General features: G+C 39.9%; 2 protein-coding genes and 1 long non-coding RNA gene across 4 annotated transcripts in view; 1 reads left to right on the forward strand and 2 right to left on the reverse strand.

Moving 5' to 3' along the window:
• Positions 1–8,539, reverse strand: part of LOC143219109 (uncharacterized) — a 170,701-nt gene extending 162,162 nt beyond the window's left edge. The window contains exon 1 of one of the 2 annotated variants that reach the window (XM_076444950.1): positions 8,492–8,539. In XM_076444950.1, the coding sequence (XP_076301065.1) occupies positions 8,492–8,514 (23 nt within the window). In that variant the 5' untranslated portion in view covers positions 8,515–8,539. Of the gene's footprint in view, positions 1–5; positions 596–8,491 lie in introns of those variants that run through there. The other variant, XM_076444949.1, reaches the window with a different exon arrangement.
• A 33-nt stretch (positions 8,540–8,572) lies between these two features.
• Positions 8,573–12,154, reverse strand: LOC143219114 (uncharacterized). The gene is made up of 4 exons (XR_013011242.1): positions 9,885–12,154; positions 9,100–9,235; positions 8,723–8,795; positions 8,573–8,639 (listed from the first exon to the last, which is right to left on the reverse strand). It is a non-coding gene; the product is annotated as an uncharacterized LOC143219114 (long non-coding RNA).
• On the forward strand, positions 10,026–12,849 carry LOC143219108 (adipose-secreted signaling protein). Its single transcript, XM_076444947.1, has 5 exons — positions 10,026–10,186; positions 11,847–11,964; positions 12,148–12,285; positions 12,388–12,574; positions 12,650–12,849. Exons 1-5 carry the CDS (start codon positions 10,174–10,176, stop codon positions 12,704–12,706), a joined length of 513 nt encoding a protein of 170 aa, XP_076301062.1. The 5' UTR covers positions 10,026–10,173; the 3' UTR covers positions 12,707–12,849.
• Positions 12,850–12,885: the final 36 nt, after the last annotated feature.

The raw sequence follows: 12,885 nt of genomic DNA on the forward strand, positions 1-12,885 counted from the left end.
CTCACCGATGCAGGCGAAGAGCGCCGCGATGAGAAGCGGCGGGAAAGCTCTCGAGGACGAAAACATCCTGGTGCCGGTCACAGGCTCGTACTGAGAGAGGAGAAGTCCGTCAGTTCGGGCCAAGGATTCAGATCCTTGCGGTCAGGAGCCGCCCAGAGGGGCGGGACCAAAACGTTCCGTCCCGCGAAACGAAAACAAGAAACGGGAAAAGGCACTCGGTGCACCGACTTTCTCGATTCGCGATCCCCTTGGATCCTGAAACTCCCGATCGATCAACGCGATCCTTTCTTTCTCGAGAGAAAAAAAAACAAGAGTCACGGAGCAGCGATCGCGGGATCCAGAACAGCGGCGAGTCCTTCAATCCTGAAGATCAAACGGGAAGATCTCGATTTTTATCGGAAATTTTTCCCTTCGATTTCTTTTCGGTTGCTCGTTAGTTCTGTTATTTTACGGCGGTTATTTTCTCTTTTGCTTTTTGAAACGGCACAATGGGAATCGAACTGAATCGGACGTTTGATCAGTCGACCACGTAAAGGCGCGTCCTAACACGTACGTCTGGTGCGGCGCCGCCGTTGGACTGAGTTTCTACGTTACGGTGCAGCAGTGGCGACGCGACGCGCCGCGTCGTCGCACGCGCGCGGCGCCCACACCTGAGTGCCCCTCTCTCTATTTCTCTCTCGTTCCCTCCCCGTGCAGGCCTGCCCCGCGAACTTTCCTGCAATTTGGTGGGACACACTGCAGAAAAAATTGTAAGACCTTTTCAACATTTTCAGGGTGACTGCTGATGTCCAATTTCGGGAAACACATGGTGAAAATTATTAAAATAACGGGGTAAGATCTTCCTAAGAAATTTCGGAAAAAATATTTAGGGAAACCACACTGGCGCGAGCCGTTAATCATTCTATTTGCAAAACATACGCGTGGAAAACCACGCGCGGCAGAAGTGAAACTACTTCCAGTCTAATAATGTTTACAACTAAATTAAGATTGGAAATGGTAAATAATCCTAATGAAACGACAACAAGATCAGGAACAACTCTCGATGCAGTATTTGCAAGACATTTAGACAAAATTGAATCCAGAATATTTAGATCATATTTTAGCTATCACAAAACAAATTGTTTCAATGATAGAATCACAGAAAATCATAGAAAAAATAATGAACGATCAAAATTTGCGACGCAAAGAAGGATAGCGTATGGGAAAGAAAGAGACATAGTTCATAGCATTTCCCATACGCTCTCCTTCTTTGCGTCGCAAATTTTGATCGTTCATTATTTTTTCTATGATTTTCTATGATTCTATCATTGAAACAATTGGCTCGTGGTAGCTAAAATATTCTGGATTCAATTTCGTCTAAATGTCTTGCAAATACTGCATCGAAAGTTGTTCCTGATCTCGTTGTCGCTTCATTAGGATTATTTACCATTTCCAATCTAAATTTACTTCTAAACATTACTAGACTGCAAGAAGTTTCACTTCTGCCGCGCGTGGTCCACCACGCGTATGTTTTTTTACTTACCTGACACCTGTAAAAATTTTTCAGGTTAGTTTAGAACAAGAGTTTAGATAATTGTTTATAAATCTTTCAGCCGGAACAAAATCCGATGAGAAACTGCATGTGAAAGTAGCTGGAGGTTGATTCGATGTTATCCAATTGCAAATGTTCACAAATTAACTCTGGTTAATTAGTTATTAACAATTGTTGCGCGGGCTGATTGTATCGGAAATCCCCATAATGCGTAAGACAAGGAGGGTCGAACTGTGCGACAAGGACAGACATACATAACATACCACTTCTCCAAAATTTGTTAATAACTAACAATTTAAGCATCAAACCTGCATAAAATTGAAATGGGGACGTAGCCAAGGCTTCATTTTACATTCTACAATCTTAAAAGCTCACCAATGAAGTCTTTAAACTTAGTAAATTAATTATGAAAATGTTACATGTCGAACTATTCGTGGTTATTCGCGAAATTTCGTCACTTCCGTAACGCTAGAAAATTGTAGCAAAGATGTTTCACTTCAAAAATAATTTTACGCATTTACAGAACCATCAACCTTCTAGTTACCCGCACTTCATTTTCTACACAACTATTTACATGGAACTTTCTATGACACCAACATAAATGATTTTTGATCCAGTAAGATAATTAACTTCAATGCAAAATCAATATTTGCTAGTGTAAACGGCGCCTTTGTGTAGGCTTGAAACGCTAAATTTAATGTTTTGAGGTTGGAAGTACTGCATACGAGTAATTAAAAGTTAAAAGAAGAAGGAAATTGTTGAATTGTTAAGTTGTTTTCATTCGATTTTAAAGATTCGCAGTGTGATCACTAGACTGCGGACGTTCATGCATTTTCCAACTGTTCTAGACAAATTTTAAGAAAGCGGAATGAAATAAGATCTTATTTTTAATGGGAACAGCCTGTATAAATTCAAAACAAATAAAATTTATTCAAAATTCTATCAAATTGCATAAGCTATAAAAGCATAAAGATCACACAGTGCTTTCGAATTGAACGTCGCAACGAATCCAGCAACAATTTATGCGCGAGTCCGATAAAATTGTCAACGGAACTGCTCTTCGAGGCTCGCGTGCATTGAAATGCCACCGGATGAAAATGGCGCAGTATATTCGAGCAGCGCGTCGTTTCCATATCATTCGGCCCCCGCCGGTTAATAATGCCGATAACAAAGAGCAAAGACAGGTGGGAAAAAGGGGCGAACGGTATTCAACCCCTTTCTGCGGGGTGGCCGAGTAAATCACCCCAGTCGATCTATGCTTCTTCGACGAGGGCAGGAACGCGTTTAATTTCCCTGCGTTCCCGTAGATGTCTATCGTTTACATATCGAGTTGCATCAACGTTATTGCAGGCGTGCATTCACGCGGCAGTTATCGGCCTCCGTGTGCACCGTGTCCGCCGATGTATTCTACGCAGGCAACATTGTGCCGTCCGGCATCCATCATAGGATTTCCTGCAGGTGAAAGCTATCGAAGATCTCCCTCGCCGTTCGACACGCGTCCCCCTCGTTACATTTTTCTTTTGATCGGTATTAACGCCAATAAATTTCATTCTTTTCCAACTGGAAATATCGGGGTATCGATTAAATCGAATAAGTCACATCCCGTCCCATCAACTGAAAGACCACCCATTCTATTTGCAGGATGTCGAACGTAGAATTTCCAGGATCAATTTTCCGTTTTGATGAATCGAATTAATCTTTCGCGTTCAGCATTCGATTTGTACATTTTCAGAATCATATCGACTTGCAACAATAAGTTGAGAATAACAGAACAGTATGTATGTTAGAATTAATGTTTTTACTAATTGGAAATTAATAGGCAGATCTTGACAGGAACTTTGCTACCACCTGAATTGACTATCCACTCGAAATTAATTTTATCGAATTATCCTCAAAGGACTGAGTTTCATAAAAACGAATAAATCGGATTATACAACATTGCATCGTGAGGAGTGATGTATTAGAATGGATATTGAATCGCGAAGCATCGGATAATGAAGAATGATAAATTAATAAAAATATTAGAGCACGTGAATATTTAAAGGATGAATAATCACATTAAACGTCGTAAATCAATTCACGGAAGAGGAGAATGTACTGTTCCATAGAGGCATACCATTTGCATGAATATTTGCTGATTTTAAATGTCCATGTAATGGCTGTTTAACTTGTTTAATCAAAGTGCGGGTATCGGCACGTGAACACTGTGCGGCTTTCATCTCGCTTTGAAGAAATACGATAACCAGGGAATCTCTCTGAGGCAACCGATAATATGATAATTACGTAACTCCGCCGTATAAAATGTTGCTAAACCGTCGATTTATTGCAGACTCAGATTAAAATTGCTGAACGATCGTGAAGATGTTATTTTAATTAAACACGTGTCATTTTTAATCTGTTCAAGTCTGGAATGTTTAAATTAATTTTGCGTTTGACGAAAATATTTTCCACATTGAAGATACATATAATTACAATGATGTACATTTGTTCGATCGAATAATTTTTCCTAAGGATATAGTATAATTAACTCGTCATCCCTAGTCAAAAAGTGAATATTCTATACGACCGCCATATCGATCTCGTATTTCCATCTAGAGGACCGTAAAAAGACACAGCACACGATCCAAAAAAAACCTCGCGAAAGTTGCACTTTTTTCTGCATCGCAGTGTGGCTGCATTGTATCGAATTTTCCATAAATCACGAGTCTAGCTCGCCCACCCCGTTCTGATATCATTTTGTTTGAACGGAACGCTCCTTTAGCGGCGACTTCGCCGTGATTTGTGATTATTTATTGAACGCGATCCCGAGAACCAGCGATAACACGGTCCGCGAAGCATTTTGATAGATAATCTCGAATGTCGGCCAAAGGATGAATGAAATTTCAACGGTGGTTTATTTATCATGCCGCCTGCTCGCGATAATCGCCACGGCGCGGCGCGGCACCGCTCGCGACGGATAGATTGATGATTTATACTTTCACGGTCGAACTTCTTGAACACCTTGTAAAATATGAAACAACGTAATTGATTAATCGTCCCGCGAGTAACAGTTTTCCTTCGATATCCGCGCGGTCTACGGGGAACGAGACGAATTTCGTTTTGATAGTTCCTCCGGTTTTTCATGATACAAGCAAGAACTGTCCAAAATGACGCTAGAATCAACGTAATACAAATATACGAAACGGAATGTAAAAATGAACGCGCAACTAATAATTACAATGATTGACGCTCGAGCTGTTCGAATAATTTGTTTCTGGTCCAACTATTTCTAAAAATGAAATTCATTGAATCGTTTCCTAGAAAAGCGTCTTTCTACCTTCATTTTGAAGCGAGACTTCTTTACCGAGGAACTACAATTTTCTAGCGTTACGGAAATAACGAAATTTCGCGAATAATCTCGAATAGTTTGACAACTAACATTTTCATCATTAATTTACTAACTTTAAAGACTTCATTGGTGAACTTTTAAGATTGTAGAATGTAAAATGAAGCCTTGGCTACATTCCCATTTCAGTTTTATGCAGGTTAGATGCTTAAATTGTTAGTTATTAACAAATTTTGGAGAAGTGGTATGTTATGTATGTCTGTCCTTGTCGCACAGTTCGACTCTCCTTGTCTTACGCATTATGGGGACTTCCGAAACAATCAGCCCGCGCAACAATTGTTAATAACTAATTAACCAGAATTAATTTGTGAACCAACCTCCAGCTACTTTCACATGCAGTTTCTCATCGGATTTTGTTCCGGCTGAAAGATTTATAAACAATTATCTAAACTCTTGTTCTAAACTAACCTGAAAAATTTTTACAGGTGTCAGGTAAGTAAAAAAACATACGCGTGGAGAACCACGCGCGGCAGAAGTGAAACTTCTTGCAGTCTAGTAATGTTTGGAAGTAAATTTAGATTGGAAATGGTAAATAATCCTAATGAAGCGACAACGAGATCAGGAACAACTTTCGATGCAGTATTTGCAAGACATTTAGACAAAATTGAATCAAGAATATGTATATCATATCACGAGCCAATTGTTTCAATGATAGAATCATAGAAAATCATAGAAAAAATAATGAACGATCAAAATTTGCGCCGCAAAGAAGGAAAGCGTATAGGAAAGAAAGAGACATAGTTCATAGCATTTCCCATACGCTCTCCTTCTTTGCGTCGCAAATTTTGATCGTTCATTATTTTTTCTATGATTTTCTATGATTCTATCATTGAAACAATTGGCTCGTGATAGCTGAAATATGATATAAATATTCTTGATTCAATTTTGTCTAAATCTCTTGCAAATACTGCATCGACAGTTGTTCCTGATCTTGTTGTCGCTTCATTAGAATTTTTGTGTCGGCGACTTGTCCCGCACTTATCCGTCCAAACAACTATTTAGTCAGACTAGAGTATGCCGCGTTAGACCATCGGCTAATAACAATTGTTAAACTAATTACGAAGCGACGGGCTTCGTAACACGGCGTAACTGCCGTGACGATGAATTACTGGCCATACAGTTTGTAAACCGGGCACTTCGATAAAGTGGACTCGACTTTAATACCTCGGCCGTCTCCTCCCTTCCCGTTATTAAGCGGATATATCCGTACCAGGGGATTATTCGTTACTTTTTCCACGGGATTTATCGTTTCGGTAAGGCTAAGAGAAAAAGGAACGGGAGCGGCCGCTATTGTTGCGTTATCGTTCCGTTTCCTCGGCGACAATCCCTCTTCTCTTGTTTGTTATATAATTGTTAACGAGCTGCGAACGAATCGCCTGCGACCGAGTTGATTTCATCGTACCTAGTTAATACTATGTGTTCCAGAAATATAGATTTTTCTTCCGTTGCGAAATACGCCTCTGTTTCTGTTCACGTGTTACCGTAACATTGCAAATGTGCTTTGTTCGTTTTAATCCTGACGTTTTTAATGGATCGGATAATGTTTACAAACGTGCACAGCTTTGTCGTGATCATTTAGCGATATCGAATTTGCACAGTGAGACGGATTCCCTGAAACACAAATGTTGAATGTAGTGGGGGTGGTTTAAAACATGTCCGTCTTTTTTCAGTTGATTGATGAATACTTTCATGTTGTCACACTATCTTCGACCCAGAAAAATGATTAAAATCCAATCTCTATTCGTCGTAGCCAACAGAGAAAGTTAATGGTTAATAAACGGCTCCAACGCAACGATTCGATTACTCTGCCGCCGATCATAAGACTTCGTGTACGAGCACTAAGGATTCGGAATATGGAGCACGGGAGTAAAGTAGACTGGCTGCAGCCCCGTGAGGTGTCCGCTCGGAGAGCCCGTTAAGTTCTTAAACGCAAAGCCGAATCAACGGAAGATTAATGGCGCAAACATCCGCATCCAAACGCCGCATCTGCAAACGGGGATTTCGCGCGGCAACAACGGTAAAGAACAGTGGCTGGTAAACGGGGAGGTGGGGAGACGTGCGAGAGAAGAAAAAAAGAGTCGGCGGTTGGTGGAAAGAAGAAAAAGAGGAAACAGAAAGCGGTGGAAAAATTTAATTACGACGCGCAGCAATTGCGAGCAACGCTCATTTATGGCGCGGCCGCGAGTTTCGCGCGTCTCTCGTTGTGCGTTTCGACCCTCCTTAAACGTGCGCGAGGTGACCGTAAGGGGGTACAGGGAGAGGTGTATCGTTACGCATCGTTTTTGCGCTGGCAAAAGCTTGCAGGGTCGCGCGAGGTTCCGCGCCGGCCCGTTTTTCATTCAGCGAGACTGATGACTCGCACGGCCTCGCGAACGAAACTAGCGCAATCGAGCAGCCCGTTTTTCCCCCGTTCTCCATCATGCTACCGTCCCTTTTGCCTTGCCAAAAATTTCAACCATCCCCTACAGCCTCCGGTACCCGTACACCATCGCGGTTTCGCGATTCTTAATCAATTGCCTCCAGCAGATATTCTTTTCCCTTCCCTCCTTCCTCCGTTTGCTCGCTCGAGAAAACGCGTGTTCGAATTTTGAATTCTTTCAACTGTTAGGAGTGTCAGGAGTCACCACTATAAATCGCTCTACCACTATTCAGAATATTATCAAAATATTACTACACATTTAAGTATTGCACGAGATACTACATCAAATTCATATCCATAAAGTGAAAAAAATAATATAGGATGGAAGAAATGTTTAATTTTCGAGTTAAAATATTTGAAATTTAAATATTAAAAATTTTCAAGTTTTATCTACCGAGAGCCTACCGATAATCTTCTCAAGAGAAACGAAAGGGAGAACACCGAACGAGAATATTAAACTCGGCCGCGGACGGACATTGTTTGAAATGGCTCGGAAAAAGCGGAGCCAGTTTCTCCGTCGGTCAATTGTTGCACGGTGGTTTCATTTTCCGGGAAACCGTAGAAACGCGCGAGAACCTCTCCGGGAGATTTGCGAAATTTTACACCGGCCGATTCCCGCGCGCGGTTGTTTAACCGAGTTACGGGGCCGACCGACATATTTCTCCATCCTTTTTTTCTGAAGTTTTTTCGTTTCCCTTTCTTTTTTCCTTGCACAGAAGTTTATCCACACCGCTAGCGGAAAACCCGGTTAGAACCGCGCGATAAAATTTATCGCCCGCCGAAGAAAAACGATAGAGAACCGTAAATCAAGCATCGCGGAAATAATGGACCACGAATTATAGGATGTCATCGATTGGGACGGCCGGATGCCATACCCTCTGGTATTAAATACCGAATCAAATTTTGATAGTTGACGCGGTGTGAATCGGTGTCCTTTCAAATTATTAAAACTTCAATATATCTAATTGTTGTGCAAAATAAAAATCGTCTGCACTCTATCTGCATTCGTTACGAGAAACAGGGCTGAATTTCTTTCTGTTTTTCCATGTGCTGTTGTCGTCTTTTTAAATGAAACCACCACTATGACAAACTACCATCCTCTACCGTTAATTTCAGTTTCAAAACCTTTAAAAATTCCTACTTGCTCTCCGTCTACCTGCTAGAGATTTGTTGCCGCATGGACTCCTTGCTCCCTTCCTCCAAGGCTCCCTGCCTTCTCGAAACGATCCGCGGCCTTCTCGAGACGCTCTGGTATGCACACACCCTTAGGCAACAGGTTCAAAATATTTTATACCCTTAGGGCTCTGTAACGGGAAGAATAAATCCACTTATTCTCAATAGGAATTGAATAATTAAAGTTGAATATTTATTAATTGTATTTACGCACACGTCTCCTCTCCTGTTTGAAGAAAGCACCGATTAGCAACGAGTTGTATTCATGGATTCTTTTCCCTCGGAATCTGTAACACAAACAACAAATTCATTAATTTCAGTCGACCAACAGTCAGAAACTAAATAAGAATTAATAATAAATAAATAATTCAAGTTGAATATCAAATCAAAATGAATTCTAAAGGAAATTAAATAAAATCGATATCTATCGCACGACACGAATTCAAATAAAAATGATCGTCGCGACACAAGAGTAAATCCGAATTAATAGAAAATTAATAATTCAAATTGATTATTTATTAATTTTTCATTAATGATATGAATAATGATGTTTAATAACATAGTATAATTGGAAATATAATTTGTACTCACGCTCACGTCCTCTCGTTCCTGCTTCAACAAAGTACGCCATGAAGCTGTCACACTTTCGATTATCGAAAGCAACGTGAAGTATCGATCTGGGCAATGAATATGGTTCTTCGATCGATGAATTTTTTTCCCGCGGAATCTGTAACAGAAAGAGCACATTCATTGATTACAATTGACAAACAGTCAGAAATTAAATCAGTATTAATAATAAATAAACAATTCAATTTGAAGATAAAATGATTTTGATTTCTATCGCAAGATTAAATTATTGCGAGAAGATACAGCCGTACAGCGCCATTTCTTGCAGCGGCAAAACGCTCAAACTGTTAGCCAAATTTAGTTCCTAATCTACCGCTAAATAGCGCTGTTATACCGACAGGTTCTCTGTCGGTAATATTTGGCTAACAGTTTGAGCGTTTTGCCGCTGCATGAAATGGCGCTGTATGGACGTTTAGGAAGAGCAAATAATTCGTACCGGAATTAACATTGCGTGTTATGGGAAAAGCGGCACGAATCATTTGCTGCTGTAATGAATACCCAATATTTTTTATTGTGCATTTATAAACTATCTTTATTGTACAATATAGACACAGAGGATTCTCTGAATAACAATTTCATTGAATATTTAACCATCCACGGTCACCAGCCAATAACGCGTCACCGACTCGGTCTGCCTTGTCAGCTATTTTGAAATTATCTTAAGAATTATCTTGTGACGTCACACTTTACCACGATGTTTGCTTCACTGAACCCTCGGCTTTCCTATACATACACACTGATACACATACCTGCACATTGCACATACTATACCTATGCCGGGTCTATAAGTATATATGGTCTAAGGTTGTGTGGTATTTCTCTTTTTCTCTCTCTCTCTCTCTTTCTTTCTCTCTCTAATTAGGCGGAGTGCTGCCATCGGTGTGAATAGTCAGAACCATTCGATGCGTTAGAACGAGCATGCACCTGGCGATGCACACTACCGACATATAGAAGTGCAGTTAACATTGCGGTACGGAATATTAAATTAAGTAGTTTCGCGTAGCATGAAAATACAACTGCCAAATTGCCTTACAAAACATGGGAGATAAAGGTAACGAATCATTTCAAGAACATGTAACAATCATCCACATTCCTGTGATCATTTTATTGAATTGGCAAACTGCACCGTGACACTTGTACTCGCGTAAATCTGCATAGTCGGAGTTCGACATCCAGAAATCGATAAGACAATCCGAACGAATGACACTACTGTTCCATTAAATTGTTAAGAAAACGTTCGAATATTTATAAATCGCTCGAGACCGGTTCTTTATGACATACTAGGTTAGGATACGCTTGTAACTGGGTCATTTAAAAGCGCGCCACTTTGAACGTCTCAGCTGTCGAGAGAACATTGCTTTCTTCATTGGAGATTTCGATTTTTCTCCATTTTCCCGCGTTCGTTTTGCATACGTCGAGAAACCGCTTCGTCCGAGAACATATTCGTTAACCTTCCAGACCGGTGTGTAACCACCACTTGATAGCGAATCTATCGCTCGACTCTAAATAGACAATACTGATAATGATAACGCTCGGCAATACTGGCTGACCATGAAAACATATAGAGCCACGTTGTGTACTATTACATATTACTATCTTATGTTTCTCTTAACCTTGTACAACACAATTTTGTCAAGTATGTCCTGGCAAAAAAAAGAACTACAAAATCAAGATAACAATGTTGTAAATGAAAAACGCGAATGAGCATAATAACTTATTTTTACCGTAATACAATCAAGAAACTTAAATACATTGGGTACAATATTGCGTTTGTTTAATGTAATTGCTAAAAATCGGACATTTCATATGCAACATTACGCGAAAATGGATTGCAAAATAGTTCAGTCGTTAACCGGAATTTTAGTAGGCAGTGAATATTACAATTCTTTTTTATACGAATATTCGTTTACATGCTTATTCTTATCCGTAACGTTATTCGTTATGTAAAATGTCACATGACGCTTAATCTTTTGCTGATGTACTTATGTAAACAGCGTGGATGTGTTTCTTGTTTCCAATCCGGGATTAGAACATTGAACATTTAGGTCTTCAGTTATCTATATTTAATTTCTTAGACTAGAGTGTTCTAGCGTGCTTCCTATAATCGTGTTTACTAGAGTAGTATACACATTGTACGATGTAAGTGTACACTTAGTGAGAAGTAATCGTTTTTCGAAATCATCGATTCAAATCAAATACTAAAACGGTACACGTTTGTTTTTTCAGTACTGTTCCCGCGTTAATGGGGCTATACAATTCACCGTATGATCGCTAGATGGCGATTCCCCTTAAAAAAGAGCCAAACCATTAATTTTTACATGTACTCTTAGCAATTTTCTTGTGTCGCTACATTATAATTATCCGTTTCTATCGAGAAATTACCTAACAAATGCTATGTAGTTAGTTTGCTTGAATTTTTAGCTGAAGAAGATTAAGTTTAATTTGTGTTAAATTAAAACAAGAAAGGGAGACACTCATGTCGGTGTGTAACGGTGAAGGGTCACTTTTCCCCCGCTCATTCAAATTAAATTAAACTCGCCGTTTCCTATACGTAAAAACTAGGGAAGCACATTTAAAAACAACCCTCGCGGTCGATTTATTTGTCAAATAAAAATAAATAAATAAATTATAAAAATAAATTATGTTGTTGTTATGGTGTATATGCGTATATTTAATTTAATATTAGAAGATTCAAGAAAAACATTGTTTAGAGCATCACGTGCACTTCAGCGGGGGAAGCAGCCTCGTGAAAGACAACAATATTCTGATACAACCGCAACGACACGGACAAATTGATGCTCATCTCGGATTTTTGCAACTTTATCACAAGTAACATTCCAAAATCAAATTCTTCCTCCCTTCGCTATGCATTTCTGACGAAATCGAGTAGATCAAATTGAAAACAGGAAAATATACTCTATGAAATTATTAACAAAATAAATGTCTATGTAGCTCCCGTACCTTCCAATTAATGCAGACAATTTTTATTTTCCATAAAACATTTTTGCGCAGGTACCTCGTGGAATTTGTAATCCCCTGGAATCAATGTCCACACAACGATGGAAAAGCCAAAACACCGGCCATAAGCGTTGGACCGATCAATCCCAATTGTCGCATTATCGATTTCGGACAAGATAAGGATGGCTTGAAGTAAAAGATTCTCCGATGCATTTCATAAAGCATATACGCTATTACAGTTGAAACTGTTCGAAAATCCGTTTGTAACTCTGACAACAAATTTCTCTGTAACAGGTTGAGGCTAGAGTTCTTAGCGTACAAGGAGAAGATTCTGAAAGAAGAGGTGCAGATTAGCTGTTGCAAGGCTGGTACACCGTTGAAGATCCAGCTGAGCGCGCGCGTCCTAGGAAAAGATAAGGGTACCCCGTTGCTGAGGAATGGCATACGCAACATCGGTGTGGAGAGTCCGGAGGAAGATGAGGTCTCCGAGTAGATCTCGCGTAACGTAACGTTATTGTTCGCATATCTAAGAGTCGAGTGTTCTTTCTTTTCGCAGGTGCTGGGTACAAAAATTAAACAAAGCCTGAGAACGCACAGCCAACAGCAACCTTGAACGGAAACTAGCACCCAGGTTCACGAAGGAAAATCGCGCGTCCGGTTGGCAATGAAGCATTCAACAGGGGACGAACTGATCGATAATATGTTGTGGTCGGTGATCAGGGAATGGCTATAATTAGTCGGCATAAGCAATCACGTTTACCATGTCTTTAACTTTAAAACGTAGGATACGCC

This window comes from Lasioglossum baleicum, unplaced genomic scaffold, assembly GCF_051020765.1.
Source record: "Lasioglossum baleicum unplaced genomic scaffold, iyLasBale1 scaffold0021, whole genome shotgun sequence".
Taxonomy (NCBI): Eukaryota; Metazoa; Arthropoda; class Insecta; order Hymenoptera; family Halictidae; genus Lasioglossum; species Lasioglossum baleicum.